Below are 24,575 nucleotides of genomic sequence, written 5' to 3' on the forward strand. Positions count from 1 at the left end.
TACAACTACCTCTTTTCGCTTTTTCCACATTTTGATTATTTTTGTTTTGTTTTGTTTTGCTTTGTGTTTTTGCGACATTCACCAGTTTTATTTTGACAGCTTTTACTTTGAAGTGTCTCGAATTTCTCACCGTTTCCGCCTACGTGTTTCCGGTTCCACAGGTTTCAGAGGTGGTCGAACTTCTCACTGCGTCAGAACTCCTCAACTTTTCCCTTAATCTTCCACGGTTTCTTAGTAGTATTTCCTATAGTTTAGGGATTTTTTTGTGTGTGTCTGTGCCATCAATCGACCTCTTAAAAGGTTGTTGCTGAGATCCAATAAATTATGAACAGTTTATGACAGAAGAGAGTGGAGAAACTCTTGTTTAGGTGAAGAAAGCTGAAGGTTGGGATGATTTGTCCGCTTGGTCATTGACAGGTGAGCAGAAGTTATTTATACACAGATTTACTGATAGTTTTATGCAAATATTTATTTGGAGTTAGCCGGGATTAGCATCGGGGCCGCTGTCAGCTGACGGTCAGCCGCCCCGGACTCTAGGGACTAGCTAACAGGGCTAACGCCAACTCTCTGTCAACAGGAGTTTCCCTGGAGTTTTAAGCTGCTGTAGAGAGACGCCGTGTTAAATGTGTTCAGTTTTCTACAACAACCTGGCCAGTTTGTTGATAGTGTGAAATGTCGCTGAATAATGTCAAACTTTCTGTAAACTTGCCGCGTCGCCCCTGTTTTCTGCTCCATTAGAAGCTACGTGTGCAGGTGCGCCTCGGTAATTATGTCATCAAAAAGTTGATTTATTTTAATAATTCAATGTAATCTGTTTATCTCTGTTTTAATCTATTCAGATTTAGGCTAATGAAACCCCTCTATTCAGTCTCTTGATAAATTAGAATGTTGCATAAGACTAATAGAAATGTGGAACCACTAAAAAGAATGCACTGTACTGTAGGGTACATACTCTCAATATTTAGTTGTGGCTGATTTTGTATGAATTACTGCATCAGTGCGGCGTGGCGTGGAGGAGATGAGTCTGTGGTTCTGCCAGGTGTTCAGAAAGCCCGGGTTGCTTTGATGGCTGCCTTCAGGTCATCTGCCTTGTTGGGTCTGGTGTCTCTCATCTTCCTCTGGACAACAGCCCAGAGATTCTCTGTGGGGTTCTGATCAGATCAGTGTGATAATCAGTACCCCCGTGGTCATTGAACCAGGGTCTGGTACCTTTGGCAGTGTCGACAGGTACCAAGTCCTGCTGGAAAATGAAATCAGCAGCTTGTCATAAAGCTTGTCAGCATGAAGTGCTCCAAAATTTTCCTTTCCTTTCTTAGCTTTTTTTTTTCACTGAGGGGGTCAGTGACTGCTGAACAGCGCTCATGTTTTTCCCATGATCATGTAGGACACAAGCATAAATTGATCTTATGTTTGCATATTCTGAGATACTACGTTTTGGAGCTTCAGTTGTTGTTAGACGTATTTATCAAAATGACCTGAGATTCTGTGTATGTATTAGTTTCACTTTTTGAATTGAATTCATGAAATAAATGAAACATTTCAAGGATTTTCTAAATTGGCAAACTGTGAATTGGAGCCAATACACATTGTTGAATTTGCGGGTTGTGTAATGAGATTATGAGATTTTATAAACACAATAACTGGGCAAATCTAACTCTCCAAGGGATTATGGAAAGCCCCGAGTACAGACAGAGTCTGCAGTTAGTAGGAAAAAGGTTTGCAACATCTATAATTTTTTGTTTTGGAACAAAATGTTCACCGCTAGTCATAATGTTAAGCTTTCTTTTGGTTTAATAGAGAAAATGGTTCCAAGTCTTAGTTTCCCTAAACCTGCTGAAGCACACGTTGTTTTTTGTTTGTCTCCAACTCTAAAGTTAGATTACAGCCCAGAAATCTTTAGTCAGCTGCTAAATCAATGGGAGACATGTCTGAATTTGGTTGTTTTTCATCTTACTGTGGTATCTGGGGCAGGTTTATTCTGTCTTTCTACATCTTTTTTTACTTTATCCGAGTTAATAAAGCTGTCCTATTCAAACACAAACCCCAGGGCATAGGAGAAAGCACAAATATAACCGTTGTTTTCCCAGAGTAAGTAAGGATAGAGAAACTAAAAATATGGAGAACTGTTTGTGTTTCCAGATTTATTTCCTGTCCCATAACTCCATCCATCCCTCCATCTCTTGATCCCTTCCCCTCTCCATCCATCTTTTGAGTGCAAGAAAAATCAAAATTTTAATCTGGAACAATATAGAAAAATGTGTAGGAGTCCCTAGTATGGAGCTTAAATGTTGATTTCTGTCACTCTTTTGCCGTCTGATTGGCTTAACGCACCTTTTTTGTGATCGACCAATCAGGGTTAAGGAAATCGAAGAGAGCTCCATTATGTGGACAGAAAAACAAAGAGGACTCAGAGTTTCTCAGGAGGAGCTGCTTTGTAAGAACGCCTGTGGGTATTACGGAAACCCAGCCTGGAAAGGCTTCTGCTCCAAGTGCTGGAGAGAAAGATCACGTCCACCTGGATCGCAAAGACAAGACACAAGGTGGGCGGACGCTTCAGTTGCTTCTCACCGTCAGGTTTTCTGTTCAAAACGATGATTCTGGTTTGTCTTACATGCATGGTTCTCCTGTCTCCGTCGCTCCTCGCAGACCCAGCAGTGATGGCGTGCCCCCCACGTTCTCCAAGTTCGAGGAGAAGAAAAACATCGAGAAGGGGAGACGGATAAACACTGTGAGGAGGCTGTTCTGGGGCAGCTCTTCACCTCCGAAAGCTCAAGGTCGGTCTTCTAAGAGGCTCTGGCTCGGTCTTAGGCGCGCCTTTTGTTCCAGCATCATCTGCTGAACATGTTTTAGTTCGACAATAGTTAATTTATCTGAGAGATAAAAAATAATAGTGAAGATCTTATTAAAGGCTCTGTGAGGGACCGAGCCGGTCAAGCATGAGGACACAGTTGTAACTTTCAAAAAACTGGGTTTTATTTCCCCAAAGTAACAAAAATTTCAAACAATAATTATAGGGCCCTTAAAAGAGGTCAAATAAAGAAGCTAACTCAAGCCAAAAATATCAAAGTTAAACATAACAAAAACCTCAAACTAACTGCTCAAACAAACAAACTGACCTGACATACAACAAACAAAGGGGGCTTAAATACTGGCTGATCAGACCAGACTAACACTGAGGAAGAGGGAAAGGGAACATCTATGCAACAACAAAGATAACTAAACACAGTTGGTTTAAGGATTAAACTTAAATGACTAATAACTAAAAATTAGCAAAATAAATAAATCACAAAAGCAAAAGAAAGATTATGCCACAGAATTAAAATAAGGACTCCATGGTCTTCTCCCCCCTAGTGGAACTCCAGATGGTACCACCCAATCAGTGAGTCAATCAGGGATTGGAGTGTGCCAGCCAGAGTCCTCTGCTTCAGCCCAGTTGAAGGCACTCCCCACAACACCAAAAAAAGAAAACAAACAGATGTTAAGCATGTAACAAAATTAAATATACAAAAGTTAACCAAATGTGCGCGCTACAATTGGAACTGATGTACTTCAACATTGCCACACTAAAAACCAAACAAATTAACGTATGTATACAGTATGTGCAAACTTAAAGTGAAAAAGTGGTTTGTGAGGTTACCGACTGTGTGGCTGCAGGTGTGGCCATCACATTCCCCCCCTCTTGGAAACTGCCGCTAGGACAGCGAGAGAGAAAGTCAGCAGTCACATTTTCTTTCCCAGGGATGTACTGGACCTCTGAACTTTTCTTGCTTTCGTTGATTCCGTGATTTCCTAGATCTCCCAGGATCAGTCTCCACGTCAGCGTCAAAGAAAGGTAAGGTACTCAAAGTTGGAAGATGTTCATTTACTTCTGCAGCTTTGGCCCTCGTAATAGCCACATTACAGTCCTTTGCTGGTTTTAACAAATCATTGAGCACTGGCAGGTCTTCACCCAAAATTACTGGGAAGGGCAAGGCATCAGCCACAACTACTTTCAATAAATAGGCTTGTCCACCTACTTCAATAAATATGTCAGCAGTAGGGTAAGGCCTCTCCTCCCCATGCACACAACAGATTGAGATGGTATCATAAGTATGCACGCCACTTGGTATAAATTGTCTGTGAACCAAAGTCTGAGCACTGCCAGTATCTATCAAGGCCTTCAGTCTTCTTCCATTGATTTTTACTGTGGTCATTCTTGTTAAAGATCCCCTTTCTTTTATATCTGAGTCTTGGGATGGTACCAAGCACATCTGGGTCAGTTTTAAGGGGTTTTGTGGACACACAGGTTTAGTGTGCCCTTCCTGACCACATAGATAACAAACTGGAAGTCTCTTACTAAATTTATTAGGAAAATTGGCAGGCAATTCAATTCTTGAGATTTTACTCCCACCTGTTGCTGAACCCTGGTGGTGCCGAGATGATGCTGGCTTGCAGGCATTCTTATCTTTAAATGAGGCATTACTCCATGGCTGTCCCTTCCTGCGAGCAGCCACAAACACATCTGCGAGGGTCGAAGCTTCTGCAGCAGATTTTGGATCATGCTCTTTTATCCACACCTGGAGCTCAGGGGACAACATTCTCAGAAATTGTTCCATAATCAACATTTCACCAATTTCTTCCACGGTTTTACCTCTGGGTAAAATCCATTTCCCATACAATTCCTTCAGCCTCACATAAAGTTCTTTAGGGCTCTCATCAGGATAAACATACAGGGAACGAAACCTTTGTCGGTACGTTTCTGGATTAATGTCATACTTCTTTAAGATGGCTGTTTTCACATCATCATAATTGTGTGTCTCATCTACATCCATATGAACATAGGCACTCCTTGCCTTTCCAGTCAGGAGAGGAATGAGGTGAAAAACCCAGTCTGCTTTCGGCCATCTACAGGCAGCTGCCATTCTCTCAAACGTAACAAGGAAATGTTCAATATCATCATCACTTGTCAGTTTTTGTAACTTCGGCTCCAGAGAGAATTGTGACTGACCTGAAGATATCCTGACTGATGCAGATGTCGCCTGGGCATTCTTGACGTCCTCAATGTCATCCTCCTCCGGTCCTGCATCATTTGGAGAGGGCTCAGGGAGTGGAGATGTGCGGGCCTGCACTTCCATTTGCAGGAGCTGAAACTGATGTTGTAGGGCTTTAAACCGTTGATCCTGTTTTTGCCGCTCTTGGTTTAACTTTACCTCCCGGGCCTCCTGCAGACCCATAAATGCCTGTAAGATCCCAGTCAAGTCCCTCAATGTTGGTTCTGTCACATCTTCACCCCCAGTGTCTGCTGCCATTGCAGAAGCTCCAGCCTCCAGTTCCTCTTCTCCAGCACATGGCTCCTCTGATGGTTGGGTCTCTGGTTTATGCTTCCTGGCTCCACGGTGCATTGTCAAAGAGGGCCAAAAAATTTGAAAAAAAAAAAAAAAACTGTCCAAAACAAAAAAAACTGTGTCCTCAACTGGCATATCCCACCACTGCCACCATGTGTGAGGGACCGAGCCGGTCAAGCATGAGGACACAGTTGTAACTTTCAAAAAACTGGGTTTTATTTCCCCAAAGTAACAAAAATTTCAAACAATAATTATAGGGCCCTTAAAAGAGGTCAAATAAAGAAGCTAACTCAAGCCAAAAATATCAAAGTTAAACATAACAAAAACCTCAAACTAACTGCTCAAACAAACAAACTGACCTGACATACAACAAACAAAGGGGGCTTAAATACTGGCTGATCAGACCAGACTAACACTGAGGAAGAGGGAAAGGGAACATCTATGCAACAACAAAGATAACTAAACACAGTTGGTTTAAGGATTAAACTTAAATGACTAATAACTAAAAATTAGCAAAATAAATAAATCACAAAAGCAAAAGAAAGATTATGCCACAGAATTAAAATAAGGACTCCATGGTCTTCTCCCCCCTAGTGGAACTCCAGATGGTACCACCCAATCAGTGAGTCAATCAGGGATTGGAGTGTGCCAGCCAGAGTCCTCTGCTTCAGCCCAGTTGAAGGCACTCCCCACAACACCAAAAAAAGAAAACAAACAGATGTTAAGCATGTAACAAAATTAAATATACAAAAGTTAACCAAATGTGCGCGCTACAATTGGAACTGATGTACTTCAACATTGCCACACTAAAAACCAAACAAATTAACGTATGTATACAGTATGTGCAAACTTAAAGTGAAAAAGTGGTTTGTGAGGTTACCGACTGTGTGGCTGCAGGTGTGGCCATCACAGGCTCTCTCATCATTAAATAGTCAGATATGACAGGTTTTAACTGTAAGGAAATGAACAAAGGTTTTAGGGCAAAAGTTATTGGCGATTAATCCATCAGGCATAAATCTGGAGAATCTGCAGAGCTGTTTTATTGTTTAAGACCTCAAATTGTTGTGAACTTCTGTTGTGATTAAAATAGTCTCTCATTTATCGTCTGATAGATAAAACGCTGTGCCTCCCTAAAGTATTTGCCTCCCTCAATATTCTTCAGTGTGACAGCGACAAACATCTCTGTGTTTTGTGGGTATTTCATGTGATAAATCAACAAATTGGGAAGTGTTAAATTATCAAAAAGATATTGCACACACTGATCTTGCTATGTCGACCGTGTTTAAATACATTGTGCCGCTGTTGTAGGGACTAGCAGCGGCTGGGTCAGATTAGATGAGCGTCAGTTTTCAAGCTTGTCTGGGTTTTATTTGTCTGTTTATTTTAAATGTGCTGTGATTTTCAGTTGTATGTACAGCACTTTGTTGCCCTTCGTTATTGTAAAGTGCTTTATAAATAAAAGTAGCATGGTATGGCAAGTCTTTCCACAGATTCTCCGCTGAATTTAGGTCTGGACATTGACTAGGCCATTCTAAAAGCCTTAAACCTTTCCTACCAGCTGAATGTTTAGGGTTGTTTACCTGCTGAAAAGCAAAGGTCCACCTAGGGAACAGATTTTCTGTTTCTCCGTCCATCTTTTCGTAGCTTCTGGCCAGCCCCCACGTCCTTACTGAAGAAAAGCATGATCCCGCCACCGCCGTGTTTTCCGTCAGAATGGTGTTTTATGAAATGTTTATTTCAGGATCGGGAGAGATCGGCAAACACAAATAAGGACTCAAACACTGTTTCTGTTAGAATATAAGGCAAACATTTATTATTCCCCACAGAACACAGCAACACAAAACAGCAAGCACTTCGCACACGCAAAGTAGCACGCACTTAAAGCCTGGCAAGCTTTCAAACAGGCGTGTTGTTCCATCTCTTACCATGGTCGGGACTGGGAAGTCGGTCAGTCCGGTTAGAGCACAATTCACGCGGCCGGGCGTCCATACAACCCACGGCTGACTTCAACGACTGAGGGCGGTCCCCTCCCTTTTATACCAATAAACAAAGTATCAGATGGGAGCGAGAGGGGCCACTTCTCCCTCCCATCTGAGCTGTTCGTCCCATTTCCCAAAACAAAAACCGTTCCCAGCATCTCAGCAGTGTGTGAAGCAAAATAATATTGTAAACTCAGATAATAGCGCAAATATAAGCAAAATAAGGAATACAGAATCAGTCTTTCCCACAACACATTGTCATAGGTTCCCACCACAAGTTAAAACAAGTTATAACAAAATAACACATGTGGTTCTTAGTTTAATGTGAGCAACATAACAGACACGAGCATATATGTTGCTCTTAGTTTAAAACTAAACCATTTTTCCCAAAATACATTGTCAAAGAACAAAACTAATTCTTTAATGTATCAGTGTGTTCAGGGTGTTCTGGATGGTTGGTTGTCCTCATAAAGCGTTTTGCTTGTTGACCAAACAGATCAATATTATTCTCACTGAAATTTGTAGTTGTAGCTTAAAGAAAGCTAAAGTTTAAGGAGTACAACAACTTTTGCGAGGCACAGCGAACTCCTCCATGTGGTGACTCTTGTGCTAAACCAGTTTGTAAGTTGTTAGCCTTGCGTGCATTTTCTCAAGCTGCAGAAACAATCTTGTATATGATGTCAGTCTCTGTGTATTACTTATTTTACCTAGATCCACTTTTTGTCTTTGCAGAGACCTCAGAAAGTCACGCAAAGATCTTAAAAGCCTACGAGAGCCTTGAGCCCGGCGACTTCACGGGTTTTCTAAAGATCCTCCGGAGTCCATCGTCTCAGCGTCTGCAGTCCCGCTGCACAGCTTTCCTCAACACAATGGAGGCGTATCATGTAATTGTTCCCATAAATGTCTATCACTTATAACTGCTCCTTTTTAAAAAAAGACCAAAACCAAAAACGTAACATCCTGATCAAAGACTGACGACATTTTCAGGATCTGCCGATACAGAAGCAGTCGGACCTTGTGCAGGATTTCTATCAGTCTTTTGCTGAATATTTTCGAAGTGAGTACAGATTGCTCCAGCGATTTTCCCACCTGCTCTCTCCTAAACTGAGAGGAAGGAGGTTTAAATCGTACCTTTTGCCTTCAGGTTTTCCCGAGGCGCAGGTCACTCAGATAATGGAGCACGTAGAGAAGCTCATAATGACTCGGTTGCACAAATGGGTTTTCTGCCACGACAGCTGCGACGACGAACAGAAGGACCTGGCTCTCCAGCGGCGAATACGGTAACGCTGTTAAAAAAAATCAATATCTCAGCACGTTATTTAATGAGCAACGATCACGTCTTCAATAGTTTTAAACTCAGGGTTAAAAAGGATGAAATTGGTATGAAGTAGTCTTCAGGTTTGGATCCGTTTTGAAAAGCAGAATAGAATGTAGAAAAAGGGACTCTTCCTTCAACATTGTTTTCTGCTAAATAAAAATATAAACTAGTAAGATCCTAAGTTCTGGTTCCTTATAAGTGTGAAAAGCTAAGTTAGCGTAGTCCTGAATCAGATGATCCTTTCCAACCAGTCATCCATGCAGTGTTTTCTGCATGCATGAAGCTAGGTTGCCAGATCTGAGTCTAGAAATGTGTGAGAATTTTAAACTGTAAATTGTGAAGCATCGGCTGTCGTGTCCTGTTTCTCATTGACAGTTTTCCTTTTCAGCTCCTTAAACTGGGTCACACCACAGATGCTGAGTGTACCTTTCCCAGATGAAAAGACTCCAGTCTCAGGCGACCCCTTCCTGCCTGCCATAACAGGTGATCTACCTCTTTTGTGGACTTTATTGTGGAGTTTGGGAAGCTTTCAGTCTTTAACTTGAATAAAAGTATTTTCTGGTCTAACTCCTTGTTTAAATATTTATTTCCCGATGCATAAAGCTGCTATATAAGGTTAAGGACAGGTGAGGGCTTAGAAATAGTCAATGGTTTTCAAACTGTGGTACAATAAAACTACATTGGCTGTAGTATAGAGCTAATCAAGCAAAAATAACCATCAGAACAGCAAGTCAAGCACATTGGTTTTTGCTTACAAGAGATGTGCAGTGGGGAAAAAAACTACCTTTGAGATCTGGAAACCACATAAATAGTGGGGATGTCTACTTATTCTGCTATCCATTTGGCTCTGAGGTCATGATTTAAATCCAGGAATGACATAAATCCAGTTTATCCATGCTCTATGTGCCAATCTATGTAAAAAAAAAAAATGGGTGGATTTGCCTCATGCTGCACACATGGTCATGCTAATTGCCATTAGCGATACAAGCTAATAACATTTTTCTGTGTTTTATGCATTCATACACTAAAGGAACATGATCACAAATAGAGGGTGTACTTGTACTGCTGAAATATAGTCAGAAGCGTAAATATTTTTATTTAGTAAATGTTACTGCAGCCATCTCTGTATTTTATGTATGTATGTATGTATGTATGTACAAATGTATACAATGTATATGCACATACATACGCGTAGGTGCGTATGTAAGTAGGCGCATAGATATATGTATATATTTAAGTATATAGATATGTTTATTTATTTATATATATATATATATATATATATATATATATATATATATATATATATATATATATATATATATATATATATATATATATATATATATATATATATATATATATATATAGACCACTAAGAATGTAAATGAGACATCATATGCCCATTCCTATTTCCTTTTTTGTATTTTTTGGTATTCTTTCTGATCCATTGTATATATGAAGATTCACTGTATATAACTGAATGCACCTTCCCTACTCTGCACCTTCTTGTATGAGCCGATGTGACGAGTGAATTTCTCCATTGTGAGATCAATAAAGACTATCTTATCTTATCTTATCTTTACAAGAACAGCAGCCAGATTAGATTTTTTAAAGCTGAGACTGCTACATTTAAGAGATTCTTTCTGTTTACGTTTCCTTACTTGCATGTCGGAAAATCAAATTTTCAATAGTTATAATGGTTTTTGTTTACATGTAACACAAAAAATGAAGGGAAAAAAAGTCCAACGCCTCTTTAAAATGTTTGTGCAGTATTGACATTCTTGTTAAAGTTGGGAACCACTATTCTAAATCATTGTCTTGGTTGATTTCTCTCTTTTTATTGAAATCAGCCATAATAGAGATGGATGCCAAGCGAGCGCCGCAGGACAAGCTTGCTTGTGTGTCCAAATGCAGTCAGCACATCTTTGAAGCGCTCTCCACCTCCAACAACGAGCCCGCTAATGCCGATGACTTCCTCACCAGCCTGGTGTATGTGGTGCTGAAAGCCAACCCGCCTCGCCTCCACTCTAACATGCAGTACATGATTCGCTTCGGTCTCCCTCACAGCCTCATGGCCGGAGAGAGCGGCTACTACTTCACGAACCTGGTGAGTCGCGTTCGAAAAAGCGCTCGTCCTTCGTACCGCGCTGGCTCGGCGAGATAACCCAAGCCCGTGTCTATGTCCTCTGCTTTAGTCCTGTGCGGTGGCCTTCATCGAAAAGCTGGATGGAGCAGCGCTCAACCTCAGCGCAGAGGAGTTCGATGGCTACATGCGAGGTCAGCGTGCTCCTTCTGCGTTGACCAAGAGGCAGCAGCTGGCCGGTAACACGCAGAAGCTGTTGGAAGAGCTGCAAGGAAGGCAGCAGAGGCTGCACCAAGATGTGGATGCTCTCAACACGCAGCTGCAGAAGTGGGTCCAGGTAGTTAATTCACAGCTGGACGAGGCAACGAGCCAGTTCGACAAAGTACAGAAGGCGATAACGGCTCAGGCTGAGGCCTCCCAGGTGGTTTCCTCCTCAGCTCAGGAAGGATCCCAGCTAAGGGTGGACCAACAGCAGCCTAACGGTGACAGTGAAGCTCCAGAAGAAACACTCTGTTAGCTCAGGTACCAGAAACCCCAGGTGTGGTGCTTAATGATCAGCACTAACAGACATAAATATATATAAATATATATATATATATGGACGAATGAGACCTACATTCCACTGAGAGATTTGCACTAGTTTCAAACCAGAGAGGCGCTTTATAAGATGAAGGAAAACCTCCAGGTGGAAACTAAAGGCGTGTTTGTCCCGAGGCCTCTATGAAGGGCTTAAATACCTTTATCGAATTATTTTAACTTAAATTATTACACATTCCAGTTTAGTTTAAAAGATATACTAACATATAGACACTTTCTCATACAACACTTAAAGGTGCTGAGCACAAAATATCTTCCCTTACATTTGTATACCGCTATGACTTTATGGTGACAGGTCAAAATGTGAACTAGTGTCGACCACTACAAGTTTACAAGGGGGTGTTTGTGACGGCGTCTCTCAGAGCTGTCTAACTTATAAAACGATTCCTTCTCCGGTTTTGTGTGACACAATTTGTAACATGTTTCCAGCTGTGATAGTGTTCAAGAAAGATGTTTACAGTTAAAGGATTTATGAGAAAAAAAAGCTACAGAGTTATATTTTTGTTCAATAATTGAATCAAATGATGGAATAAAGTTGATTGATTCGTAATTTGTTGTGTGTGACTGTTTGAGTTTGACCTTTGACCAGATTTGGCCATTTTTGTCCTGGTAAAGTTTATGATCAAAGTAAATGCCGCAGAGCCGACAGTCTGAGAATGAAGGTCAGTCTCTTTATTTTTTTTTATTTTTTAACAAGATCAATTTTTTTTTAAGTCTAGTAGAATATAAAGACCCAATAGTCTAGCGTACATCCTGCTGATGTACAGTAGTTGAGGTGGATTCAAGATAAAGGCAGTCAGGAGTATAATTGGTGAGGCCATTAATGTTGATAGTTAACCGGAAGCCCTTGGGTTCTCCTCTAAATAAATGGATCTGCAGATACTGTTCAGAAGAGAAATGGTGCATCGATTAAGGCCCTGATGTAAGATTGCCCCGGGTGCCACAGTATATTGGAAAGCATGGTGATCCAGGGGCCAAAGTAATTTATTTATGGTAAGCAATTAAATATACAAATTTGATAGATTTTGTATAGTCTCTAATATCACAAATCATTATCATCATATACACACATTTTAACCTGTCTATTTTTATCTTAACATAAATCACTCTAGGAAACCTGAACGTAAATTACCACCCACATCTGAATGATCCTCAACTGGATTAAGGGTTCTACCCTACATATAAACGATACAGTGATTCCCAAGAAAACAAAACTTCCAAAAAAATGTTCAATTCATACAGTGTTTGAGTTTGTAAAATAATGTAGATGTTGCAATTTTTATAAGTAACATAACATCTCACTTTGTGTGCAGTACTTGCTATTTAAAAGAAGGCTACTCATAGCCTACTCATAGAAAAGCAGAGCATCATAACATCTGCTGATCAGATGCAGCATATATATATATATATATATATATATATATATATATATGTGTGTGTGTGTGTGTGTGTATGTATGTTTTCGCCATGAGGGATAAAGCGGTTTGGAACATGGATGGATGGATGGATGGGTAAAAGATTTTACACTTTGGCAACGTTGCCACGTGGACGCTTGGGGGCGCTGCACCGGAACTGACGTCACTGGACCTGTTGTAGCCGGAAGAGCTGAGCTCAGCTAGCAGCCATGAAGATGACGGGAGAAAACAGAGCCGAGGGCTCCGAAATAACAATGGACGATGTCAAGAACCTTATTAAAAAGAAAGATGACATTGAAGAGCAGATAAAGGCGTATCACGACGTGCTGGAAGATGTAAGCTGGAGGCGGATTTTAGTAATCAGGGTTTATTATCAGGCGGAGCTGCTGAACGTTGTTTCTCCTCTTGTTTACAGCAAGGTGTCGGAGTTGAGGGTCCCCTGGTTGACGCGGAGGGTTACCCCCGAGCCGATGTTAACCTGTACACCGTCAGGGACGCCAGGCACAATATTTCGTGTAAGCAGGTGACAGCTGAAAGTTGGTAGTTCAAAGACCGAAATCTGTGATCGTTGCTTTTGGCTGACACTTTCCATCCAGTCTCCCTGAGCTTGGTCTACACAACGTTGCTTAAAAGTGTTTACTCTTCTGTCTCCCTATGATATCGATCCACCCTTTGCAGCCATAGCAGATTCTTCTTATCGGGTCAGACACTGATGTTGGACAGGCAGGCATGGTCTTTGCTCTCCGTCCCAAACGTGTCCAAAACTAGGCCAGTCTCTGTCCTCCATGTCTTAATGGACCCAGAGTCCGATTGCCATAATCCCGTCTGTACCAAACACTCGATGTCAAACACCTGTCAATCAGACAGGTGTTGCTTTTCTAAATGCTGGTATATAGCTTGGTACTCCACATTACTCCAGACTTTTTGAATTGAGAAAGCTTCCTGGAGAGGAAGCGAAACGTCTTCAACTACGGAAAACAAGTCCAGTTGCTTTGTTTTTTTTTAGAATCACCTGAGTTTACATTGCACTTGGTGACATAAAGCTTGGGTGCAGTGTTGTATAAAGTACTGAAATCTCGGAGTCAAGTAAAAGTATAAGTACCTCTCCAAAATATGACTTTGGTAAAAGTCCAAGTCACTGACTGAAATGCTACTTGAGTAAAAGTCTTAAAGTATCTGAAATGTCTTGTACTTAAGTATGAAAATTACTGTAAAAATAGATGTACTCAAGTAATGTAATAAAAAGTATAAGTAAAAAGTAAAACAAAGCAAATGCTGTTTGAATGACATTTTTTAGATTTTGGTAAACTTTGAAGGTCAAATTCACTTAAAATAATATAAACAACCAAGTGCAGGAGAAATTTAGACCAAGTTTAGACAGAAAATACAACATTTTTGTAAGCTTTCAGTTTTCCTTCTTCAAGTAAGGTCAGTGCTATGCACTTTATAATTGTGCACAACCAAGTGCAGGCAAAATTTAGACCAGGGGGTGTATACTAAGAACATGGTGAAGTGATAAACCAGGTTTAGTTAAACTACAAGAAGTGGTAAACCTGCTAATAGATATACCTGCAGGTTATCATTTAGTTGAGAAAATTAAGACTCTGCTATTAGATGCTTTACCTATACCATAAGGTTAATTCAACCTGCTTTACCACTAAACCAGCTTCTTATCCTGTTGGTGGTGATGAACAAGCACAGGCAAGTCCCAACTTTGTCACAGTCAATCAGTAGGTGGGGTCAAAACACTTGCGTGCGTGAGTCTCTCTCTCTCTTTTTGTAACGAGTAACTAAACCAAACATTGAAAATGTATTGGAGTAAAAGTATGCAATTAAGTTCAGAAATATAGTGAAGTAAAAGTAAAAGATATCAACAAATTTTATACTCGAGAAAAGTATAAAGTACTCCAAAATATACTTAAGTACAGTAGTGAAGTATTTTTACTTTGTTACTATACAACACTGCTTGGGTGCAGCTTCTCTGCCATAGGAAACCCATCCATTAGGCTATCTTCTCACTGCTCTTGAGCTACTCTGAAGGACGCAGGAAGTTTGAAGGTTTGTAGCAACTTGCTTTGCAGAAAGCTGATGACCTTTTGGCTCCATGTGGTTTAGCGTCCGCTGGTTGTTTTGTGTAGCCTGTCACTTTGTGCATGACTTTCTGTCTCCAATCACTTTCATGTTGTTATATTACCCACTGAAGGTTGAGCGTGGAACATTTAGCAACGAGGACATTTCACAACTGGCCTGTTGCACACGTGGCGTCCTATCAGGGCACCACGCTGGAATTCACTGAGCTGTTTGGAGTTTATGGTTGTAAAGTTTAAGCGGTGTGAGAACTTTTGCAAAGCGCTGTAAAATAACACAAGTGACCGATTACTTTCTTTTTTCTCTCCTGGTTTAAGCTGCACCTTGTTATTCTTCTTGGCACTGACACAGGCGTGGTTGATTATTGCTTATTGTTGTGTTTGTGTTTCAGGCCTGCAGAATGACCACAAAGCCATCATGGCTGAGATAGAAGACGCCCTGCACAAGCTGCACGCTCGAGAGAAAGCCAAGCGGGAACGCGATGAGGCAGAAGGCCAGGAGGAGGCGATGGAGCAGCAGGTCACTCTGCCTCCTGCCTTTGCTAGAGTGGACGCCGTCACCGATGGCTCGCCTGCCTCTGGAGCTGTGAGGGACTACTTCTCTTCTTTTCTACTTCGTAAAAGCTATCAGATAAACCATCGAGTGTCATTCATGTTGATGTTTACGAACCAATTTCTTTGAGCATAATGATTGATTTTTTTTTTTTTCTTCTTATGCACAGGGGCTCAAAGTGGGAGACGAAGTGATTGAGTTTGGCTCTGTGAACACGGGCAACTTTCAGAACCTGCAGAATGTTGCCGCTGTGGTGCAACACAGCGAAGGAGTAAGTTGGATTTATACTGACAGAGAAATGGTTACGAGTGCTAATGAGCCTGCGGCTGATTGTTGGTTGGAATGAAGCCGTTTTCGTATTTTGTTTGCCTCTTATTTTTAAAGAAGGACGTAAACTTGTACGCTTTGACCACGATTCTACTCTCTGAAAATGCCCGTTATTTAGCGTTGACAGCAGCGCAATGTTTGTTTTCAGAAACCTTTACGGGTCGCCGTGATCAGAGGTGGCCAAAAGGTTCAGATGAGCCTGACTCCTCGGCGGTGGTCCGGCAGGGGTCTGCTGGGGTGAGTCAACAAAAGGGGGAGGGGGGGGCAGTATGTACACAGAGGAGGGTGCATTGTACTGTAGTGATACTGGTACAATCAGCTTTGTGGTAGTCGCATAATAACTTGGGATTAGAATAATAAATTACAATCCTTTCTTGTTTTTTTTCAGTTGCAACATCGTTCCGCTCCAGCGATAATCCACATCACCTTTTACCAGATGTAGACCTGGGAATCTCATTCTCTGTTTTTTACTCTGTACAGCAGAATTTATTTTCATTTTCCAGTTTCGTAATGAAAACCTGAAACCTTTTCTCCATACACTGACTGAAAATGGACGATGTTAAATTGCTTCGGCAAAGGGGATCCCACTGAACCTGCCACTAAAGAAGTGGATAAACTCGTCTGTACGACATGCCCAGAAATGGGCCGGCTTTGGGTTTGAAGCTTTTGTTTTCCCTGAAGAGCGCAGAAGAAGGTTGACGATATTGTTGCAGATAGGATGCTCCAATAACTCTTGACCTACGTGTGTATTTGATCCTTCTAGTTGAATAAAGGATGTTGATGTAGAAAATCTGAATATTTTGATTTACATGAAGTGATGAACTTTTGCAATAAACAAATTTCATGGAGTCTTCATTGGACAGACTCATGAAAAATGAATGTTGGTTTAATTTAGGGAGTGACGGGAAGAAAAAAAATATTAGTGTCATTATTATGACCAAAATATGTTTTCTTTTTTATTTATAGAAATAGCAGAGATCCGTTCTAGGCAGAGATGGTCTAAACATGGCTGCTTGCCGTGATTCCTTGTATGTGAAAATTTACCTTTTTAATTCATCTTCAGTTGAGAGAAATTAGTTTTTATAATGGTGATGTTTAGAGGGAAATAGCTCTTGGTGGTTTTATATTTTCCGTTGTAGATTAGACAAACCTGTGGTTTACATAGCCACGAGCCTGAAGTGTGAAACATTAAAATCAGAGATAAAAACGCTAAAAAAATGCTACTTTCCAGGAAAATGTGAATCTATTCATAATAAAGCTAATGGGATGTTCACAGTTTCATAATTTATATTTCCATATTGCACAATTCCTGCTAAAATCATTCAGCACAATAACTGCGTACGGGTGAAAACTATTTAGCAGGTGGTTGTTTATGTTTTCCTGAGACAACAGCGTTCATCCACGGTCGCTATGAAGCATCCAATATTCTGGTGATATCTCTAATGGAGAGCCAGTCTGTGCTCAAATATTTGATCCAAGTTCAATCAAAACTTTTCCTGCTGCAAGGAAAAAACATGGAGGTGTTTTTCACGATACCTGAAGTAATTAAAGTTTTGCATGTTTACAGTGCGGCTCATAATTTTACCTTTCCTCATCGAACGCCAGGAATTCTATGTTTAGGGGCTTTTAATTATATTTTGATTCTTTCTTGTCGAGGGTTGCATTGAATATACAATGTACACCATGGATTCTTTTTACAAACAAAGGCAGAATTGGATGCACAAGTTGGTGTTTACTAGAATTACCTCGAATCCAGAAAGGATCAAAATATGCAAATAAACCTTTAATACTGAATCTGAGGATGGCAGTTTCCAGTCAGATGATTCAAAAGTTTCTTGATTAAATCGACTAATATCAAGCTACTGATGCCATGACCTCAACCCTATGAAAGTAATGGACTCTGCTTAATGCTAATGTTGTACAACAAAATTAAAATATTTAAATGAGTTCCACCAATCATGAAATGATTAACAGTCAAACACTGAGCTAGAAATATGTTGGAATCTACAGGATGCTGGCAATAAGTGCGTGGTTTCCCTGCAACTTGCAAAGAGAATATGGAAATATTAGCGGGGCTAAATGTAAATATTCCAGCATGTTTGAGTTAAACAATGTTTGAATTGGAAGAAATTTACAAAAAATTAAACCTATTAACCCAATCCTTGTTTTAATCATTGAAGTTGTATTTAGAAGTTAATGACTTTTATGTAAACTTCAGACAGGATCTATGCTCTTATTTTCACAGTCCAGTACGTCGCCATCTTCTTGTAGTCGGTGACCTTTGGTTGAATTCAAAGTGTTTGATAGGATGAAAAATAAAGCTTTATGAATTCTGAAAAGATATAAACATAAGAAGCAAACTTTTATAGAAACATGAGTTTTATTATGTACAAAAAAAACATCCCAGCTGCATTGTTTTAATGGATCCCCCCCCCCCCCCCCAAAAAAAAAGCAAAATATCCGAGGTTCGTCACTAAATAGTTGAGTTATGAGTTTGAATGTTTAAGGTAAAATAATCTCCCGCATATTCCTCTTGACCAAGATCCTCTGGTAAATCTTCGCTCGTGCAGCAGAGACATTTTGCCCAGGATGTTAAGGTAACGAGGTGAGGTGTTGCTTTTGGAGCAGGAGCTGCTTATTCTTTTTCTAACTAAACTGATTTGACTAAACGGCGCAAAAAGGAAACAAAAACAGTCATCAAGCAGCTTGCTTCAGTTTCTTCTTTTTGGGTTTGACCATCTGGGGTAGCTGGATTTTAAAGGCCGTCCTGAAAACAAGAAGATTTCTAATCATTACTGCCAACCAAACAAAGAGTTGTGAAAATCAGTAATTCTCTGCAGTGGAAACAAGACGTTCCCTGAAGAGGTGGGGAATGTCAGAATGAGCCACTTACTCGCATGTCGTGCAGATTGGACTGAATTTGCAGAATACTTAAAGACAAACGAGAGGAAAATCGTCACCACAAACACAACTTCGCATCTCGGAGATGTTTCCGGGCGCGGTACTCACTCGACAAACAAACCGAGCAGACGTAGCCGATATCGATGAGGTTCCGGTGGCAGAAGCAGGCGGCCCTGTAGTCCACGTGAGCCGGCGGCGGCAGCACCAGCTGGGAGCGCTGCTCCGAGTCCGGCAGGAACACCCACTGTTCACAAAACACACACAGAGGTCGACTTTACCTCCATGCTGCTGCAAAACTGCAACCGGCCCGATCAGCAGCGACACTCACCAGCAGATACTGAGCCAGGGCGACTTTCTGTGGTATCTTCAGGTACAAGCCTCCTGTTATGTCACAAGCCTGGAAAAAAAAACATCACATCAGTTCTGGTGTTACCACTTTGGACCATATCTACAAAGATTTGATCAATTATTACACCTTCCCCGTTGTCAAATGTGAAAGATGTACCTGCTGAAGGAGCCCCGAGTCCGAGTCCAGCACGCACGCATCGATCAGGATGTTCTGGTGAAAATATACAAATAGAGAGTTTTTACTGATGAGCTGAATAACTACATTACGGAAAGAGTGGAGGGATTTAGTTTCACCTGTTTTTGTGCAGCAAAGATGGCATTCATGAAGTTCATGTACTGCAGAGCGCAGTCATCTGCTGCTTTGATCACCTAACCAAGACGAGCAAAACACAAGATGAGCCCCAGGCGGAGATGCTCGTTTCACCCCTTCGCCATTTTGTCCCTGTTACAGCCCCGGCCTTTTTGAACCACGCTTCTTGCAAAAAGGAGCCGACTGTCATGGGATGTTGCATATTAACTACACCTAAAGTTAGAGCTCACGACCATTGATTTAGTCATTTTCTTTATTCTGCTGGGAGGAAACGTCATGGGGCTCCACTAAATACCATCCACCAGCAGCTTCCAGCTGTCTGAACACATGACTGTGACGTTGGTCGCTCTAAAGTATGAATGTATGTGGTAACAGATCAATCAATCTGTCTGGTGTGCAAAACAACTCTTGTCCAATAATGACTGGAGATAGGAACCACCCCACCGCCTTAAGGCTGAAAATTTGTAAGACTATTTATTGGTATATTTCATCAAGATACATAACTTGCAAAAGAAACAAACCAATATGAAATTTGTTAGACGGGCATAAATTGGCAGTAGGTGGGAAAAATGACGCGGGAGCACGAATCGGCGAAGGGATGAACAGAACATGCGGCTGCTAAAAGAATACATAAGCGAAGGCAAGTGTGAAATAAAATAAGACCTTACCAATATCCTGGACTTGAGCTCCTGTCCAACTACGGAAATAAAAATGTAAAATTGTTGCGTGATAATAGAAGAAATGACTGGAGCGTAGACAGAGCCCAGTTTAATCAGACGTTACCTTCTAACTCTTTTGAGACTCTGTTAATATCTGCGTGGTAAGGTTTTAAGGACAATTTGCAAAACGGGTCCAACTTCAACAAACTGAAGCCATTTCTCACCTAAGGAGCAAAGTTGCATAGTTTCCCCCCTCCCCCACTGTTTGCATTCTGCAGCAATTCACTGCCACTTTTTTATATTCATCTCTGTCTATAACGAACAGGTTTCCCTGAAGGGTGCTGCTCTGCCACTGAAATTAGCTCTGGGGTCATTTTTTTTTTAACCCAAGATATCCGAAGATGCTTTTCTGATCTGACAAAAATAATTTTCACTGTTATGTGGAGCAGAGTTGTCCCATTGAGATGCTTCCCCACCACTAAGACTTCATCGCAGCATTTACTGGCTGTGTTTAAATTCCACGGTGCATTCAAGTCAATCTGTGCATAAAATTATTTATTATGAAAGTAACTCCAAAATCGTATTTGTCCATCTTTAAATGTCGCCACGGTCTTATGTAAAACTTCCTAAATAACATCCTTGCTCATCCACAAGTGGTTTTCCCAGTGTGCACTGCTTTTAAAGACTAAATCAGACAGTTATATGCTCCACTTTAAAAAAATGCAAAGAGCAAATCCAGCTGTTATCAAAGAAGTTCAACATGGTACAGATGTCCACATCCATGGCAGGAAAATCTAAAGTTGGGCTCGGCTCTTTGCACAGACAAAAGGAACCATCGCTGTCATTAATATCGTTTTGCTTTATTTTTAATTTTTCTCCTCACTCAGTATTATTTCTAGCGTCTGTGTTTTTTTCTTCTGAATTTTGCCTCATCAGAACCTTATGAGGAGAGACTGAATTAAGGCTGAAAATGTAATGCGATCTATATGATATATTTGCCTGGTAAATGTTCTGCTGTCCGCGGTGCCGGACAAACAGTTTGATTTTGTTATTGGAAAAATAATCAAGAGATGTTGCGGTGGAGCATTCTGACAATTTTTATGTCTTATTTCATAATAACAAAGACCATGTTGAAATTCTATGATAACATTTGTTTTTGTTTTTTATTAACAGCGATATTTTCTGCTTTTAAATTCTGACAAGTCAGAAGTTATCATCTTTGGACCAGAGTCTTTAAAATCACTCAAAATCTGTGTGGCATTAAATTGATCTCTGGTAAAAAAAAAAAAGTAAAAAGTCTTGATGATATTTTTGACCAAGACATGTCATTTAAATCCCATATTAAACAGGTTTCCAGGGTTTCTTTTCTTGAAAGGATACAGCAGAGGGCTTTGGCAAGAGATCCTGCCAGCAAGGGTGTCGGTTGAATTCCCTGTCACCTCCGCTGTAAGAAGAAGACACTCAGCAGTCACCAATACTGTTAAATAGTGAATCATTTAATATATGGAAAATAAATCTAGATAAAAGGTACAACAGTTTTTTTATTAGCACCAAACAGCTGCCCATCAGCTAAATCCATGTAACCTTTGGATTAGCTTCAACCACATACAGTAAAAACCAGAGCTTTGCACCCACTTTTTGTCATAACATTCCTGATCTCTTCAGTGATGAGGTTGTTGGCGACAGACAGGAGTTCATATTTTCCATCCCGGCTGGAGGAAGCTTCATCCGTACCACTGTCGCTGCTTTTCCAACTCTTACTTGGATACAGGAAGTGACTAGAAGGAAGAGAAGAGCGGTGAAGGCTGATATTACAGAGCTGCCGTGTTTGTATTGAACACGAAAAACACATCATTAAAAAAAAGAAAGCCGTAGTAACTTGGGTTTAACACCATTTCTGCAAAGATGACAACAACTATGTAAAACAGACTAAAATAAATGGGATTCATAATACGATAATTAGGGGTTTAACTCACCAGCTTTGTCACGAAGTGATGTTATATCGATTTGTATTGATGACGATGCGATATTTGCTGATCTAACAAAGTCTGTTACGATTTCTGATCGATATGATGCAATATTTTCTGGCCATCTAAGGCTAATATTTATACTCATATCAACTCATGCCTGAATTTCAAAATAAAGCCGTATCTTAAATATGACGATATGGATCGATAGTTTCATTTTGCATCAATGTAATTGGATCTTTAATCATTTAATCGATATACCGATGTGGATCAATGTATTGTTACATCCCTAATAACTATGTAGTAAATAAAACCAGAAATGCACTGATCAGGCTTGACTTATTGAGTCTGTTTTTTGTAAAGACTGTAATTAATAAAAGAGAAAATCTCTTATAGGTTCTCTATTAGATAAAAAATTTTAATTCACAAGAAATTAAGTAATTACAATTTTGGGTTGAGTGACTGTATAAGTGTACTGTGAAGCAGCTGGACGAGTAAAATTATCATATTACACGTTATACAGGCTTCTTTAAAGAGTTGCTGTAGACGGGCATGGCTGGAAGCTGTAATATTACAATTACAGCCGATATGAGGACGCCTCAGACTTCTGAGTTTGATAAAGAGGATGCTCAGAGTCGTCTGTAATGTTCTTCATTTTATCAAGAATCCTTCTTTTGCACAATAATCTCGAGATGTTCTAGAGGAGTCCCCAGAACAGAGTCAGCCTTCTTTATCAGCTTGTTGAGCTTTTTTTAGTCACTGCTTCTGATGCTGCTACCCCAGGGAACGGTGGTAGAAGAGATTGTACTCTCCACAAAAAGACTTAAAGAAGGTCTGCAGTATCTGCAAACACTGGTCAGAGACGGAAAAGCAGGCGGATGGATGGATGAACCTTTTGGACAGTAGGATTGGAAAATCTAGGTATATGGTTCAGACGTCTGGAAAAGTTAGATGTGAAGTTGCCCTATTATCTCATCAGCTCATGACTGTAAGTAGTGGTTACCTGTCTTGGCAGTGACTGGCGATGACGGCCAGCTTGTTTGTCCTCGACATCGCCATGTAGGAGTTTCCCATCACCATGATGGCATCCATACACTTGGACAAAGTGAACTTAAAAAAAAAACAGAGAAACACAGCGGATACTGTTCTCAGTGGCATGGAAAAGGCTGCCCGTGTTCAAATATTATCATCAAAGATAATAGTTTTAATTGTTTACTGACACAAATGTGTTGCATATTAATGACAAACGCTCATAAGGACTGTATGGAAACAGAAAAAAAGGGACTAAGATCAGGATTAGTTTCAATGTTTACCCACAATTCTGTCTTTTTGCATTGTGAGATCTCAAACTTTAGTCCGAATGCTTTGTTTCAAACATATTCTGTGTCACCCAGTCCCTTCAGAGCGGTCAGAAATAAAAAAGAGAAGGTACCTCTGGCTCGCGCTGACCCTGCTGACCCCACCAGATGGGATTTACGTCCACCACGATGACCAGGAGATTTACCTCATCCTCTGCAGAAAACACTACAAAACATCAGCAAAATGCAAAGGACGCGAGCCAAGTCCACCGCTGGGCAAAGCAAATGTTTGACCATAAGCGATTTGTGATGAACAGGGCAGACCTGAAGCCATGTCGTGAAATTATTTGTTTGAAACCAAAGGAGAAAAGATGTTCCTCCCGCTTTATCCGCTGACGACGTCCATCTCAGATCACCTTTTCTTCATAACATCCGCCGGGCAGAGAGCAGATGAAATAAATAAACGCTGTTAACTCAGTATTCATAAAACGTTATCCAGCATTGAGGAAGAACTACACACAACCAGCTCTCTCCTCACAACAATCCGAACGACAAGCCGCATCTGCTTCTACTTCCGGTCAGACTGCAGCGCACGAAGCGCTCTGCTGCCACCTGGCGCCACGGAGGATTGTGGACGATAGTACCAGACGAGTCAGAAAAGGGAAGAAAATAAAATGTACAGTGAATAAAAATAGACAGTAAAAAATATATAGTAGTACGCAAACATACATTTCAAATAAACAACTAAAACTAAAGGAAATCTAAATTAAATCAAAAGTGGATTCTTTTGTTTATGAACACATTTGCTGGAGATTTTGATTGATATTCAGTTGGTAAAAAACACATTATTTCTTGGGCAATATCAGGCCTTTAGAAGATGGAAGAAGGGGGGGGGGGGTTTCTGGACTTTTCTAAACTTTTCATAAGTACAGGAACCCTGGTTATGGCTGAGGAAAATTTCTAAATCAGTTTCCAACTTATAAAAGGATTAGTCTGCACCAAGAAAACTGTTAGACTGTAGAACTAATTAGAAACTGTCCAACAAAGGATTCAAATGTCTGGAAAAGACAGTGGTTAAAGAAAAATACATTATGTTTGGCTAAATGTGTGTTAGAAAGTGAATTGTTAAACACAGAGTCATGTTTATAAGTAATTTAAAAATACAGAGATGACCCACATTTGGGGACTAAAAGGGGGAATTAAGTTAAGAAATCCACCTCTTAGTGAGATTAGTTTATCGAAATATTGACCTCTGCAGACATGTAAAAAAAAAGGCCCTAGTGACCACCTTTTCATTTTCCAGAGTGACTGCATTTATAAGATAAGATAAGATAGGATTTATTAATCTCACATTGGAGAAATTCACATGTCACATCAGGATATTATCAGGAAAACCATTCAATTAG

General features: G+C 40.4%; 4 protein-coding genes across 5 annotated transcripts; 2 read left to right on the forward strand and 2 right to left on the reverse strand.

The window, feature by feature from the left end:
* Positions 1 to 140: 140 nt before the first annotated feature.
* Positions 141 to 12,727, forward strand: LOC105919089 (rab5 GDP/GTP exchange factor). 2 transcript variants are annotated; one of them, XR_004932031.1, is made up of 10 exons: positions 141 to 417; positions 2,355 to 2,540; positions 2,647 to 2,774; positions 8,036 to 8,187; positions 8,291 to 8,360; positions 8,448 to 8,583; positions 9,010 to 9,104; positions 10,475 to 10,731; positions 10,820 to 11,306; positions 12,699 to 12,727. XR_004932031.1 is itself a non-coding variant. In XM_021311587.2 (9 exons), exons 2-9 carry the CDS (start codon positions 2,383 to 2,385, stop codon positions 11,222 to 11,224), a joined length of 1,401 nt encoding a protein of 466 aa, XP_021167262.2. In that variant the 5' UTR covers positions 141 to 417; positions 2,355 to 2,382; the 3' UTR covers positions 11,225 to 11,779. The 2 variants fall into 2 exon arrangements, 1 of the variants encoding a protein (XP_021167262.2); XM_021311587.2 differs by lacking the exon at positions 12,699 to 12,727 and having other exon boundaries at positions 10,820 to 11,779.
* LOC118564770 lies at positions 3,059 to 5,056 on the reverse strand. Its single transcript, XM_036143756.1, has 2 exons — positions 4,189 to 5,056; positions 3,059 to 4,128 (listed from the first exon to the last, which is right to left on the reverse strand). Exons 1-2 carry the CDS (start codon positions 4,899 to 4,901, stop codon positions 3,714 to 3,716), a joined length of 1,128 nt encoding a protein of 375 aa, XP_035999649.1. The 5' UTR covers positions 4,902 to 5,056; the 3' UTR covers positions 3,059 to 3,713.
* A 152-nt stretch (positions 12,728 to 12,879) lies between the features above and the next one.
* Positions 12,880 to 16,534, forward strand: psmd9 (proteasome 26S subunit, non-ATPase 9). Its single transcript, XM_012854319.3, has 6 exons — positions 12,880 to 13,054; positions 13,135 to 13,234; positions 15,199 to 15,392; positions 15,529 to 15,630; positions 15,835 to 15,923; positions 16,075 to 16,534. Exons 1-6 carry the CDS (start codon positions 12,929 to 12,931, stop codon positions 16,100 to 16,102), a joined length of 639 nt encoding a protein of 212 aa, XP_012709773.2. The 5' UTR covers positions 12,880 to 12,928; the 3' UTR covers positions 16,103 to 16,534.
* A 1,513-nt stretch (positions 16,535 to 18,047) lies between these two features.
* On the reverse strand, positions 18,048 to 23,730 carry gtf2h3 (general transcription factor IIH, polypeptide 3). The gene is given in 14 exon segments (XM_012854318.3): positions 18,048 to 18,453; positions 18,580 to 18,616; positions 18,696 to 18,831; positions 18,916 to 18,984; positions 19,093 to 19,146; positions 19,230 to 19,304; positions 19,914 to 19,942; positions 20,029 to 20,058; positions 21,285 to 21,318; positions 21,320 to 21,348; positions 21,540 to 21,682; positions 22,875 to 22,981; positions 23,304 to 23,383; positions 23,494 to 23,730. Coding segments are annotated over 14 exon segments (903 nt in total). The 5' UTR covers positions 23,504 to 23,730; the 3' UTR covers positions 18,048 to 18,383.
* Positions 23,731 to 24,575: the final 845 nt, after the last annotated feature.

Source organism: Fundulus heteroclitus, chromosome 12 (assembly GCF_011125445.2).
Source record: "Fundulus heteroclitus isolate FHET01 chromosome 12, MU-UCD_Fhet_4.1, whole genome shotgun sequence".
Classification (NCBI taxonomy): domain Eukaryota; kingdom Metazoa; phylum Chordata; class Actinopteri; order Cyprinodontiformes; family Fundulidae; genus Fundulus; species Fundulus heteroclitus.